The sequence below is a fragment of the Camelina sativa genome, chromosome 17 (genome assembly GCF_030686135.1).
Source record: "Camelina sativa cultivar CO46 ecotype springtype chromosome 17, ASM3068613v1".
NCBI lineage: Eukaryota > Viridiplantae > Streptophyta > Magnoliopsida > Brassicales > Brassicaceae > Camelina > Camelina sativa.
In genome coordinates this window covers 7460460-7475482 of record NC_141896.1, presented here as the reverse complement: position 1 = coordinate 7475482, position 15023 = coordinate 7460460, and the positions used below count along the sequence as shown (strand labels likewise).

General features: G+C 32.4%; 1 protein-coding gene across 1 annotated transcript; it reads right to left on the bottom strand.

Annotated features, from left to right (window-relative positions):
- Window positions 1-5: 5 nt before the first annotated feature.
- Window positions 6-4368, bottom strand: LOC104756072 (lipoxygenase 3, chloroplastic). Its single transcript, XM_010478589.3, has 8 exons — window positions 3671-4368; window positions 3244-3524; window positions 2741-2978; window positions 2320-2649; window positions 1740-1933; window positions 1336-1637; window positions 954-1220; window positions 6-844 (listed from the first exon to the last, which is right to left on the bottom strand). Exons 1-8 carry the CDS (start codon window positions 4062-4064, stop codon window positions 88-90), a joined length of 2763 nt encoding a protein of 920 aa, XP_010476891.1. The 5' UTR covers window positions 4065-4368; the 3' UTR covers window positions 6-87.
- Window positions 4369-15023: the final 10655 nt, after the last annotated feature.

The window sequence follows — 15023 nt, the reverse complement described above, 5'->3', positions numbered from 1 at the left end:
TTCTGTTTTACTAGAAAATCAATTATTTATAACAATTTTATACATTTAGTTACTTTCCAAATTAAAATTTGGTTACACAGAATCATATTATATGGATACACTATTAGGAACACCTCTACAGGTAACACCAGGCTCAGAACTGGGAACCAACAACTCATAAGGCAAAACACCAGCCCCACACCTATTTCTACGGTCTGGATCAGAGTTCCTTTTCTCTATCTCTTTCTCTATCCTTCCTATCTCCGCCGCAAACCCATAAAACGCATCAACGATCTCCGCATCTCCGGTCCATGTCGACGGCTGTTGTCTCTCCCCTATGTACTCTTCATCCGGCGAATGCGTCGACAAAGTATCAACCACAGCCATGAACTTCGACGTCTGCGCCAAACTAGGCATCGACGAGAAATAATACTTCTCCGGATCGGATATAAAGCTCGCGTACTCCGGATCCGACTCGTCGGGGATCAACCGCCGCATCAACGGTGGCCGGTTCGGGACGTAACCTCCGTACGGGTATTGTCCGAAGTTGAGAGCGGCGTGCTGAGCTGAGGCGAGCCAGATTATGGTGGTGAGGATCGAGACGAGGTCGTCGACGGTTGATAACTCCGGCCACCACTCGGCGTCGCGAAGGTCGGCGTGGCCGACGTTGATTGTTTCGGAGTACCAGGATTGTAGCTCCGTGTCTGTTTTGATTAGGTTCGGGTTTGGGTAGTATCGTTCCACGTAGGTTCGGACCCAGGTTTGGATAGCGGACCAGAGTAAAAGACCGTCGTTGGCGTATGGATAGTCTTCGATTAGGAGTTTTAGACCATGTGGTTGTGTTTCGTCAGGAATTGCCATTCCTCTGAAAAATAAAATAAATAAATAAATTAAAATTAGATTCTATGTAATAATTTTGAAAAGCAACACTGTGTGTGTTTTATTAGTCACATGGTTTAGCTAAACTAAAGTACCTGCGAATGAGATCGGCGGGGAGGCCTTCCTTGTCGAACCGCCAGCTGCTTTTGTATGCGGCGGCGCTCATTTCCATGCCGTAAGCGCCAGCAGTAAAGCCTCCTTCGATCACACCATCTGCACTGATCAATGATTGTCTAGCCAAAGCATTGATTTCCAACGTGTATCTCATGTGCGGATCCAATAGCTTGAATATAGGATGCATAGCGCTCAATTGTCTATGTGCAGCTATTATAAATGGCTCTAGGCACGCATGGGTCCGCAACCTTTACAAATTAAACAAATATTTTAATAAACATGTGAGTAACTCTTTTTTCACTACTTGATATAGATAAATTCGTATGATATATAACATATAATATATGATTATTGAGTACTAACCAGTGATTGACAAGCTGATGGACACCAGCGTCGTTAGAACTAACGTGGGCTTTAGCGAGTTGCCACATCCAGTTGGAGGTTGCATCGACTGGAGGTGTAACCACACGCTTAGACCGATGTTTGGGGCCGTGGTATGGGAGGCTTAGCTCAATGGCTACCGGCTTAAGTGTGCCTCGACGGGTCAAGAAGAAAATGGTTCTTGTAGCATAAGCTTTGCGTCCGTCTAGCGCATTGATTCGGTCTAGGAACGGTAAGAATATGTCATGGTAATCCAACATATACAATCTATTCTCTTCTAACGCCTGAAAATTTTACAAAAGACAACATTTAGTTAATTAATAATTTTTTGATTAGTATAGTTAATCCATTGTAGTATATATGGGGATTTGTTTAGATAAACGTACTTGTTGTACGGAGAAACCGTCGAGGTGACTGATGATGTGGTCGTCAGTAAGAGCGGAGTGTTGTGGACCGTAGACCTTGGGGTCAAGATCGCTGACCGGTGGATAAGTGTTGACTCTCTCAATGTTCACTGGATTGATGCCAGCTATGGCTTGGCGTGCGAACTCGTCATCTCGTAGCCATGCGTTTTTATCCTCTGCATTATTTAGTATTAACGTTGTGAGTAATTGTGAGTAATATAAAGCAAACGCGCTTTTGTTATATCCGCAAAACGAATTAAGAAAAGCACGTGGAACATATGTTTGCTGTATTTGTACTTTACTATAGTGCGTTTGTCTGCTTTTTGGAACTAGAGAGATATTATCTACTAATTCTTTTTCTTGGTGGGATAAAATTTTCACAATGGGTCCCAATTAACGATACACAAATGGCGAAACAAAGACCAATAAAATAAAGTAAAACTCTTGGAAATATTGTTAAGGGATGTCTCATGCTTGCGTTAGTATATTTAAATGGCATGAGTTCAATTTATTAGTCAAAAATTTGATGTTAAGAGACGTTATCAATTTAGACTGTGCTTACTTGATAATATTTTGGGAGTGTCGTATTTGAGGAGTCCTTTAGAAGATTCTTGGAGTGCATCAACGACGACCTTAGGCAAAGGGAACTTCTTAAAGATGTCATCTTGAAACCCTAACTTGAGTAACAAGCCTTCTTTATAGAGTCTATCGATCTCGCCGAAGTCAGCAAAGTCCTCAGCTAAAATACTAGCTTTGAGCGACGGAATTAGGTGGTGTAAAACCGCTTTTAGCCTCCCTGCAGCGAAAGTTTCCTGCTTTGACTCTTCGAACTGCTCGTCTCGTGGCACGTACATCGGTAATGGCTTCTCTACTCGGCTCTCCGCTTCTTTATCTGTCAGCAACGTTACAGATCATTCATTAAGGTTGTGTTCCTTCCTTTTGTATAAGTGATGTTTTTGTTAAAAGTTCACTATGAAATATACCAGTAACGGTTGATTGACGACCGGTACGACATCGTCTAGGGTAAGGAATCTCTCTGCCGCCGAGTTTGGGGCGAGAGAGTTCAGACGACTTGTCAGGATTTCCAAGGTCGTTGTAAATATCAAAGTCGTAAATTCTGTCTGATAATTTTCTCACTCCACTCCCATCTCCTCTTAGATACTTCAACTCTTTCTCCCTCAGTACTCTTAATCCGCCTGGTGTCTCATTCGGCAAATACGGCTGAGAATTATATTTCAATTTGCATAACGTTAATTATTAATTATTAGTTATATAGTTTCCCACCACACAAAGAATATACTAGTACTACAATATAGTTGGGAGATGGGTATTATTATAATATGGACCCACCTTGACATAAATATTACTATTAAAGAAGATTTTGAAACTGATTAAGATGTGTAATCAATTCGTGGGGGGATCGAGAATGACGTGTTTTAAAGATTTTTGTTGGGAACCATGATTAATTACTTAATTAATCAGTTACCTGATTAGTGAAGAAGATTCGTTTCTCCGGGTGATCATTTTGGGACTGAACCCAAGAATTGCATGGAAAGTGAACAGGACCAAGTGCGAAGCCTTCGATGGTTATGCTCTCCAAGAAAAACTCTTTCTGATGTTTATTCATAACGGTGATGGCTCCCGGCGTGCCAAACGCTGCGTCCACCGTGAACTCCGCCGTGTAGTGAACTCTCTCTGCCTTGGTTTTAGATTTCTTTGACCAATCCTTTAAAATTGCCGCATTGCTCTTCTTTGGCAACTTCGTTTCTGTTTGAATCAATAGGTTTAATATGTTTTCTTAGTATTACAAACCCATTTTAGAAACACGAGTCTAGAAATCCCATTTAGTTTTTTTAAACAAATATATGATTGTTCTGTTTTATTTCAAAAAAAAAAAAAGAGAGACAACTTACTTGGATCAAGTTGGGTGCTAATAAGCTCCAAGACGATGTTTCTACCGATTTTATCAGCAAAAGCATCAAAATGCTTAGCAATAGTGTCTTTCAAATCCTCCTTGTTCTTGTTCCTCACAGTAACCACAGCTCTCACCTTGAACTTCACAGCCGCTTTCTCCTCCTCCTCGCTCTTTCTGTCTCCGGTGGTTGTGGAAATACGCAGCGTTTTGATCAAATCTTCGCTGATGGCCGCAACCACACCGGACTTTGTCTTTCTTGGTCTCCGATCAAAAGGGTTGATGGAGAATTGTGTTGTCTGTGTCCTCTTCTTGAAATGCGACGCCGGCGAAACAAATGATGATAACCTTTCTGTGGTGAGAGGGTAACCCATTAACTCTTTAGCTAAGGCCATCACGATGACGTAGATTAAATTGAGTGATTAGTAAGTATTCAACTGAATGAATCTTGAGGTATACTATTAGCTAGTGAGAGAGGAAGAAGGAAAGGAGTTGTTAATGTACGATCTTCTGGTTACTAATAATCCGGCAAGTGAGAGAGATATATATAGAGAAAGAAGTCTTGCCGTCCACACGTTTTTGTTGATTGGACTAAGGGGTTTTGTCTACGGCAAAAGTCATGTCTTATATTTTTCCTTTTATAAAATGTGAATACTCAACACATGTTTCAAGTAAGATAATTTTTCGTCAACTAGAGCTAGTTTTCAAACTGATTACTCTTATTCTGATTATGATACCTTTTCATGATACATGTCTTTCTTTTAATTTTTAGAAAAGACGTATGTTATAGGAATAATACAAAAAATTTAACGTGAAAAAATAACCATACGTTGTATTTACGTGGCGTATAGTAATGTAGTAGAATTTCTTGTCCAATCCAAGATTCCTAAACATGTTAATTAAAATTAGCAGATATGATTGGGACAAAAGAAAAGGCTTTCTTTTTATTTTTATTTTATAAAGAAATTAAGGTTTTGAATGAAAGGGTGTGATTTTAGTAAAGGAGTTTTACTAATGCATATTAAGAACTAGTAAGTATTAATCTTTTATTATATATTAAAATTACCAATTTATCAAAGTAACTAGATGTGTTAATGTTTCTTAGTAGTACCAATCAATATAACGTGAGAACAAGAGGAGTTTTACTTTTACTTCTCTTTTTGTTTGGGTAAACAGGGTATTTACTTCGTCAACCGGTGTTATATTTATCTTTGTAGTATAAAGTTTTGCGAGTTGCGTAATGAACATCATAGCTGGCTATGTTTTACCAACCAAATTAAGAAGACATATATGTTGTATTTCACTCAGGCCAAAAAAATAGAACAAAGCAATGTGTGTGTGTGTGTTTAGAAATGATGGAACGAAAAAGGTGTGGTAATATATATAGTCAAAGAGAGTTCCGAGTCTAACCGGACGCGTGTAGTATTAAGGGCGAGGAAGCAAAGGAGAAACTCCATTCATGACTATTTTACCCTCCAATTTCCCCAAACTAACAGATTGCACTTTAGTGGATTAACCGGAGAATGTTGACTATCACATTTTATCTCTATAAATATAAATACATATAGTATTATTTTTAAATACTATAAAGTAAGAAACGCCACGAGAAGCAAATAAATAATTCGACACCAAGACCTTTGAAGATCGGTTGGTAGTTGTTTTGAGAAAATAAAAAGAAAAATCATAAGAAAAATGGGGTTTGGTAAGTTATGAATAGTTTTACACACAATCATAAAAGAAAACTTAGCCGCAAATAGATGGGACATAAATGTACTTTCTGCTTAAAATAAGTACTACGGCATACAAAACAAAAAATTATTTATTTAGCGGAATTACTACCTAGCGTTAATTAAACTTTACCAATATCATTCTGACCATTTTTGTTAACAATGAAAAACTAACCTGTTTCGTTAAGAAATTATGGTTCAAATTAAAACCAATTCATTGTTAAACCTATTTGTTTTTCTGCAATGGAAAATTGCCCATGTGATTAGTTTAACAGGTTAGAGACAAAATCGATATGAACTCAAATATAAATAATGTTATCTTTAAAACAAATTTTTTTTTTTTTTTTATCTCCAATCCATATATGATATACAGGAGAAACTCCATTCATGACTATACTCGGTGGTCTCAGATTCGCTCGATGGAAAAAGCCTATGACACTCTCATCTGCAACCGACTATTTGCATATGTACAAGATGGTGTGTGACCAAAAGCATTCCAAGTGTTTCAAAATATCCTACACATATTATATGGTGTGATACGAAAGCAATCGTACGTGGTCCATGAACCCAACACAACCAACATAGAATAATTTCATGTCTATTTTTACTTAATTATTTAGTCGTGCCTATGTGATTGATCCCGAATCATCATTTCATGTCGTTAAGTATTATGTTTATGTTGCTATACGTCAAAATTTAGTGTTTTAATCGGTTTCCAGCTTCTTGAACAGCTAGCACGCTAAACTATATTACTCCAAATAAATATAATCAAGTAGACTAAACAAAGTCAAACAGAAATATTCAACACAATTTAAAAATGTATAAATTTAAAATGTACACTTAGACTTTTGATTCGTGAGACTCGGTTTAACAAATTATTGAGTTGGTCCAACTTTCAACATGGAGTAGTAAACTTATCGGCGTGTCAACATTTTTGTCAAAACAACCGCGGGGCATTGATTATAGTATAGATTAGCTTTGATTTTTGATTGTGTCACTTGCACTTCCTTTAGCTATAAGTACTATTTATTTTGTGGATAGTATCATTTTGTTATCAAATTGTGTTTACTTAATTTTTAATAAATACCAAAAAATGAAAATGTAATTTAGGAGAAATGAAGAAGTGTAACATGCATAAATCATAATGATTAATGGGAACGATGAGAAAACATATCTATGGACGGTTCAGGTCTATTTTGATGGGCAGAAAATTAATAGCGTACTTCTTTTATGTTATGAAGTATAATTGTACCAACAGCTTCCTTTTTAACTTGCACCGTCCATGAAAATTGCGGCTTTAAAAACTTAAGACCTTATTAGAGTTTTTTTTTTTTTTTCGTGAGACCTTATTAGAGTTAATATATTGAAGCATGGATGAATTCTTTTCAATAGCAAAAATACACAATTTTGCATCGTTCAATAATTTTCTTTCATATTTGGATCTAAAACTTATAATTACGTACTATTCTTTTATATTTAAATAGTTTTCATGAGTTTTACTTTCTTTCCAATAGAATTATATTTTTAATGCAAACTAACTATACTTTTTGCATAAGCTTTGCATAATACTTATTATTTAACTTTTGTTGCAATTCTCTTGGTTTTTATGATCAAATTTTAATCCAAAATTTAAATAAATATTCCTGGATATAATTGTATCTTCATTTATTTTAAAACTAATTTATTTTTCTTATAATATATAATTTAATATATTAGTATTTCTTCATTTTTGTACCTAATAAAAATTTGTTCTTACTTATATGCTTAAACTATAACCAGTATTATTCATAAGCTCTGCATTATGTTAATACCGAACTGTTTTGCAACTAAACTGATAATACCGTAACACTTGATTTAAAATAAAATACTGAGAGTATTTGCACCGTCCAGCTAAAACATCTATGTTGATTTTGGTATCATCAGTCACAGCAAGAATTTAAAAGAAGTCAATTTTCTTTTTTTTTTGGCAACGAAGCCAAGTAGATTATATTTGTACATGTCAATATCAGTTAATTGAATATATAAAAGAAAAGAGAAACAAAACTATGAGATTTTGGTAGATCTTAAGTTCGAATGCTACACCACTAATAAGACGTCTTTGCGAATTCCGGCTTATGCACCCGTCCACTCTAAGACGGTCATGTCCTGTGTCTTCCACCGTCCATCTTTTTTTTTTTTTTTTTTTTTTCATAATTAGTATTGTTAATACGTTTAAGTTTTGATTGTATTGATTCATCTAATTAAAATTGTTACTCTACTACATAAACCACATTCGTTGTTAATTAGTAGTACAGTAGAGTTAATTTTCAATACGATTTATTTTTAGGGTACAAAGTTTGATTTTAGGGACAGACACATTGAAAACTTCAATGATGACCTCCGTACAGAAATAAGTTGGAGAATGCTAAAGGCTCTCCAATTCCTTTTACCTCATGTTGTCAGACAACCTCCAATGGTGGATTTTAATAGAGGTTTTTAGTTTAAAAGCTAACAAAAAGTCAAAAATTAATCAAAATTCCAAAATAAGCTAAGAATCGGTTTTTAAATAGAGTTTTTAGAGCAACTGTAACGGTGCCTCTTAATGGTCTTAGCAAAGTTCTGAACAATATAAGTAATTAAAATAAACGACGTAATAGTTTCATTAATATTAAATTTTTTGAAAAAATGACTATCTACAGATTCGAACCGGTGACCTATTCGCAACTATAAACGAGGTATTTGAATTCCTCTGTGCTTTCACGAACAAGCCGCGGTCTCACGCACTAATCCCTACAGGCGTATAGTTTCATTAATGTTGGGAAATACATCGAGAATCTTGTATTACATTTGGTATTGAGTTGGGTTTAGCACTTAGAGGTTTAATAGATTTTTTTTTCTATTAGCAAAGTTTAATAGATTTTTTCTCCCATTCTTCGTCTTCTTTCTCTCGTCTTTCGGAAAACAAAGAGACGAATTTGAAGCATCTGCTTTGACTTGGTAAAAACAAAGAGACGTCTGGATCTGCTGAGTGTTATCATCATCATGTATGTTTTGATTTATCTGTTTTTGGAGAATCTATGCGAAATTCGAATGAAGAATTTTTTATTTCATGGCGGAAATCGAATATGGTTTTGACTTTTGTGTGTAGAATTCTAGGTGCTTTTTGTCTATATATATTTAGTTTTGCATCAAATTAAGATTAGCTTCGATGATACTGTTAGATTCGTTTGATTGAACATGCCTGGATATGTGAACTCTTAATCTCTTATGGAGTTAGAAGTCCAAATCAGTCATGGTATCAATTTGTGACATGTCTTTTATCTGGTAATCAAATTTGTGCCACTGTAATCTTCAGATATGATACGTTGTTACTGCTTGGGCCTATTGGTATAACTACTTAACATTGTTACCAAAAAAATTAAAAAATCAAAACGTATAAATTATTTGATACAAGTTGGATTTTTTCAAAAACATTGGTGGGCCTAAACTAAAAACCTAAACGTTTGTATTTTAGCCCTTCATGATTTAATTACTCATTGGGCAATACTTCCCACTAAAATACAATGACAACAATCAATTCATATTCAAAAAACCATTGCATAGCATTCCACGTTCTTGACAATAAGCATAACAGATTTACATAATACTCAACCTAGTATATACTATATAATCATAATATTACTTCAACTATATTTAAACACTACATACTCATCGATATATACATTCATCAACAACATCACTAAACCGAATTCCCATTAGCTTAGCATGGCACAAACCAAATCCCATGTTCATCAATTAAACGGTATGAAAAAATCTCATGATCGTCCGATCACCATGCATAACCAATCCCATGCTCATACAACACGAACCAAACCCAAGTCCACCTATCATGAGACACGAAACAAATCTCATGTTCGTGTCCCCAACACACAATCACATTTTATTTCTGCCACACACAAACAACACAATATTTGGTATTTTAAGTGATGGATGATTGGGATTTCATGGATCACTAATGAGCTGAAACTTAATAATAAACATGCCTAGTTATCAATTAAAATTGGGGATGTTACACTCAAACTAAGTTATATGCTGTTGGGAATTCACTGCGGCTAATGTTAGCCGCAAGCTTATTTGATATATTGGCATTGATGAGTGTATGCTTCTTGCTGTCTCGTCTTCTGAAATCTGTTATCCACAGATTCAATTTCTCCACACGAAACTAATTTCAACACCACAAAACCAAATTCATGTTAAACAATATAATGATAAGTATATAGAGTACAAAATTAACAAAATTATTTGTTTACCTCCTTTTCTTAATATTAAAGGTTGTGTGCTCTAAGTTGATATTGGTTGGGCTGATCTAGACCAATTTTTTGTTAGGTGAAAAATTTGGTAAATACTCATATATATAATTTTAAAAAAAAGTTTTAAAAGAAATGAAGATAAAAGATATATCCATTTTGCTAGCTAGGATTGTTTATTTAAATTGTGGTATAAATATTTATCATAATAAACAAGAGAATTGCAACAAAAATTAAATAATAAATATTATGCAAATACTATGAAAATCTTACGAAAATCTTAAGCAAATCTTATGCAAAACATATGCAAAACATATGCAAAAGAGTATTTATTTTGGATTCAGCTTGAGTCGGTCTGTTAATATTTCACATGTCTCCACATGCAAGTATGTTCTTCTTATATATTCAACCAATGGAAGACCCATGAGAGTTTCAATCACATATCAATAAATCAAAAAAATTTGCTACATTTTCTCTGTCTGTTTCACAGTAGAACCATGCAGCAAGAAGGCATACAATTACTCCAACCATAACTGCACTAACGAGTCTTGATCCTATAAGTCATTAGTAGAAACACCTCGAATTTCCACAAACATATTCTTTAATATTGCTTGCCTCACAAGAAACAAATCGAAATGGTTGAAATTATCATGACAGTGATTGCAGCTATAAGAAACCATTCAATGTACTTCCAATACACAGAGCATTTGTGCTCTTCTCCATCGAACTCATCTAACGGTTTCCTTGAAAGAACCTCTTCTTAAAACTTGGCACAACTCTCTTCTTTCTATCCGAAAGAAATGGAAGCTTTCCCGGCAAACGGGAACAGTTCCTCAAAGACAAAAAACTAAAGGACTGTCTATCAGGTCGGTCGCCAACAATCTCATTCTCCATCAGAATTACTAGCCACAACTATTGAAAACAGCTTTAACTATTCCAAGAAGAAGGGTAGGGCTCGTTCCAAGAAGAAAATACCTTAACTCGTTTCTTCTCTTGCACCAATTATGAGCTCGCTTGCGCCAAGGATGAGCTCGCCACAACAAGGAAGAATCTACCAACAGATTCACCTCTAGATCTTTTTTTCTTTGTTTTTCACCTCTGTGTCTTGATTTCGAATGTCTAAATTTTCTTGTTTTTCTTAATTTGTTTTCTAGTCTTTAGTTAAATGCGCAACCACTTGTTTACTGTCATTTAATGTGGCTAGCTACTTTCCTTTTTTTGCTACCGATATTTTTTTTCAAATGATCTGAATACGCTCAGCTAAGTGTTCACCCGTGATAAAATTTGTTTCATACTCCCTCCAGTTTTTTTTACTTGTCGTTCTAGAGTTTTGCACACAAATTAAGAAAATATATCAATGTTCTATTATACCCCTTCTTTAATATATTTTCTAATTTTTTTATTGGTCAAAGCATTAAAATAGTTGGAATAAAATTGATATTTTTACCAAACATATGCATTGGAAACCTAAAACCACAATTATTGGAAAACAAAATTTTTACTCTAGAATGACAACTAAAAAATCCAAAGGGAGTAGTGTTTAATATTACTATTCAATTAGTTTTGATATGGAGCAAACAAAGATAGTTAAAATTTTCCACGTTCTATCAAAATAATTAAAAATGATCGAGTTTCGAACAAATTCGACTTCATACTCGAAGTGCCTATGAGACAGAAGCATAACAATATATATTGTTTGATTAGGGCATCTCCAATGGTCTTTTATTTTTGACTCTATAATAGATGTGAGTTTTATTCCAATGGTCTTCTATTCTCACCTCTAAAATAGATATTGCTATTTTCTTCTCTATTTATAGAGGAACCCTATTTATTTTTTACAAAGGTTCCTCTATAAATAGAAGAAAAATAGCAATCTCTATTTTAGAGGTGAGAATAGAAGACCATTGGAGTAAAAATCACATTTATTATAGAGTTCCTCTATTATAGAGGAAAAAATAGAGAAAACCATTGGAGATGGTCTTAGTGCGCCAAAAGATATTTTTGTTTACTATATGAGATTAAGACACTACTCCGACGTACTCTATGATTACAAAGAAAAAAGGTGGAGGAAACAGTGGTGAAATTATAATTCTCATCGAGCTGCATCAGTCCGCATACTCCAACTTGCGCCAACAGGAGGAAAATTTCCAAAATCTATACCAATGATAAGTAACATCAAGTTTTACAGATAATGTTAGTGAACAAAAAACCATTGAAATTTTGAAATGTCAATGAGGTCTCTCAGTTCTGGCGCACGTTGGAGTATGCTAAATATAAATTACACTACATATGCATTTTCAATAACAAGTACACTAATAAGCCGGAATGATCCTTTCTTCTTTATAGAATCAAGAGGAAGCTAGCTAGAATCTACATCAATGAGTAACTAATCATAGATAATTGTAGGATATCCTAATTAATTGGACCACGAATACTTGTTGAAGATCGGAATATGTGGTAAAAAAGATACTATGAAGCACAAACTAAAGAATCACGAGGAAGCTAAAATCTGCATCAATGACTAGCAACACATAGAAAAATTGCAGAAAAAACTAATTTAGACAATATAATTTGGCAAAAATATATAGATATATATATATATATATATATATATATTTATAATCAAGCGTCTTGAAGATTGGAATATGTGGCAGAAAATACTACAAACTATTATCCACGAATGGCCTCAAGAGTTCGTAGCAACAATAAAGCAAATTAAAATACTAATGGCCTCAAGAGTTCGTAGCAACAATAAAGCAAATTAAAATACTAATTTTAACAAAATAATAATGTAAATACAACAAACAAACAATATAAAACTGTAATATACATCAAACAAATTAAAATACTATAATATTCTAAAATAATTAGTATTTTAAAAGATATATGTAAATTTACCAAACAATTATAATATTAAAAGTAAATATTGTCTTAAACAAAATAACTTTTTTACAAAAATATAAAATAATTATTATAAAAATATTATAATTTTTAGAAAAATGTTGATCCATACTTTACAACACATGATATCTCATAGTCTATATATATTTCGAGATAGTACAATACTTATTTAAAATAAAATTTTGTTTCTATCTTTCATATATTTTGAGTTGTTTGGTAACCATGAATAAATTATATATGTCACTATTCATTTTAGAAGACTATTTCAAAAAATTCTGAAATTTCAATTTTAAACACTGAAGTTTTATTTTTAAACAAAAATATAATAATGATAGTGCAACATCTTTTGAATTAATGATAAGGACAATTCTCAATAAATTTTTGTTTTCTCCCTGATAATTACAATTGCATTTATACTCAAGATATGCTATAAAGATAACATGAAACATTTTGTGTCTTTTATTTTGTAGCCCAAAGATGAATTTCACCATTGATCCTTTTTTTTTTTTTAGTAAGTACGAGAATTTAGATTTTTATTTTCATTTTTAACCACTAAAATTACATACCTCTCAATTTCTTCTTATATTATGTTTTCAAAGAAACCAAATGTGATATCTGTAATGTTATTGTCTCTTCATCAGTTTTACCGTAAAGATCAATATAAAAACTATTCAACGTGGCTGCATTATCCAATACAAAATAACGATTACTAGGTAACAACCCGCACTATATGCGGGATAAATCGACTCAAATAAAATTATTACAAGTAAAATTAGTATTTGGAATCTAGTGTCATAATAATAATTTTACACATATATTTATTTATTTTATTCAAATTTACATTTAATTATTTTGTGTAAAAATATGTTTCACCCGTGAAATATGGAAAAGAATGTTAATTATTGTGATAATGTTATTTATTTTTAAGATTATTGTGATAATCAATTTTTAATATATATTCTCTTTATTTCATAAAGAGTGTTAGAATTTTATTTCTGTTTCACAAATAGTGTCATTTTACATTTTCAATGCACTATTTTTTATTTTTAATGCATATTTTTCATTAGATTTTCTAATTTTACCATTAATCTATGATTAAATTAACCTATTAAACATTTATTAAATAATAGCATATATGTATATTTTAATATTTTCTTAATTTGTGTAAAATGTGTCAAAATGACACTTATTGTGAAACAGAGGGAGTACTTGAATAGTCATCAAATTTTTTTAAATCGGAAAATAACTTTTGTATTTCAAAAAGTTAAATAGATGAATAAGTTTTTTAATATTTTATGAAATGTAATTTACTTTAAATAATTAAATATGTTATGAAAATGATAATTAAATTGTTAACTATATTTTTTTTTTTAAATAGTTGATGAAGACTTTCATTTTTAAAAACTAATAGAAAGAAACATTACCTTATATATTCTAATGACACATTTATGTAAATAATAATGAAATAAATATTTCATTATATATTTTAATGGTACATTTAATAAATCAAAAGACTTATTTTGTAAATATGTTTATCTTGAGATGCTTAATTGCAATTAAATCTTCAAATCGCTCTGGTGACGACACATCAACATTTTCAACAAAATACTTCTCTATTAATATATAGAGGATTCTTGGTGAATATGCTTGCACTAATTTCATGTTATGATGGAATCTTTCTAAATTCAATAGTTTTGCACTAAAGAATAACTGGAATTAATGTTATTTGATTAGGTAATAAATCCTTAGAGTTGGGCAACATTTTTTATTATTTAGAATTGGATCTGAAGTCAAAAATAATAAGTTATTTTCTTTTAAAAAGGAGGGAATTTTCAAATAAGAAGAAGAAGCTGGGCAATATATAGGGATGCATAAAAGTAAGATAATATAAGATCGAGAAGAAAAAAAAACATTTAATCAATTACTTAAAGAAAATGAGAATCATGAGATCCATTGTAGTGTTTTCAATGATTTATTAGGGGTGGAAAAAAAACCGTAATCCAAATAACCGAACCGAACTAAACTGAAATAAATGGTTTGATTTGGTTATGGTTTAGTCTGAAAATCCATTTGATTGTCATATTTATTAACCAAATGGTTTAAGTTTGATCTGGTTAAAAACTGTAAAATCGAATGGTTTTTTTGGTTTTTTTATAAAAATTTAGGATAATTAGATATATTTAGTTTCTCAAGCTTATAAATTTATATTTTATAACAATATCAATAATTTTTTTTTATTGAACTTATAATTATTGATCTCCTATTAACTATCGAAAAACCCTAAGTCTCTATTTTCTAACCTATATATTCATAATTACTTATTGTCATTGTCTTTGTTCCTCCTACGATGTGTCTCCTCTCCTGCATGTCTGCAACTCAAACTACCAAGGGTTTACAAAAACTAAATCTGGATTCTCTTTTTTTGAATTATATTTAGGTT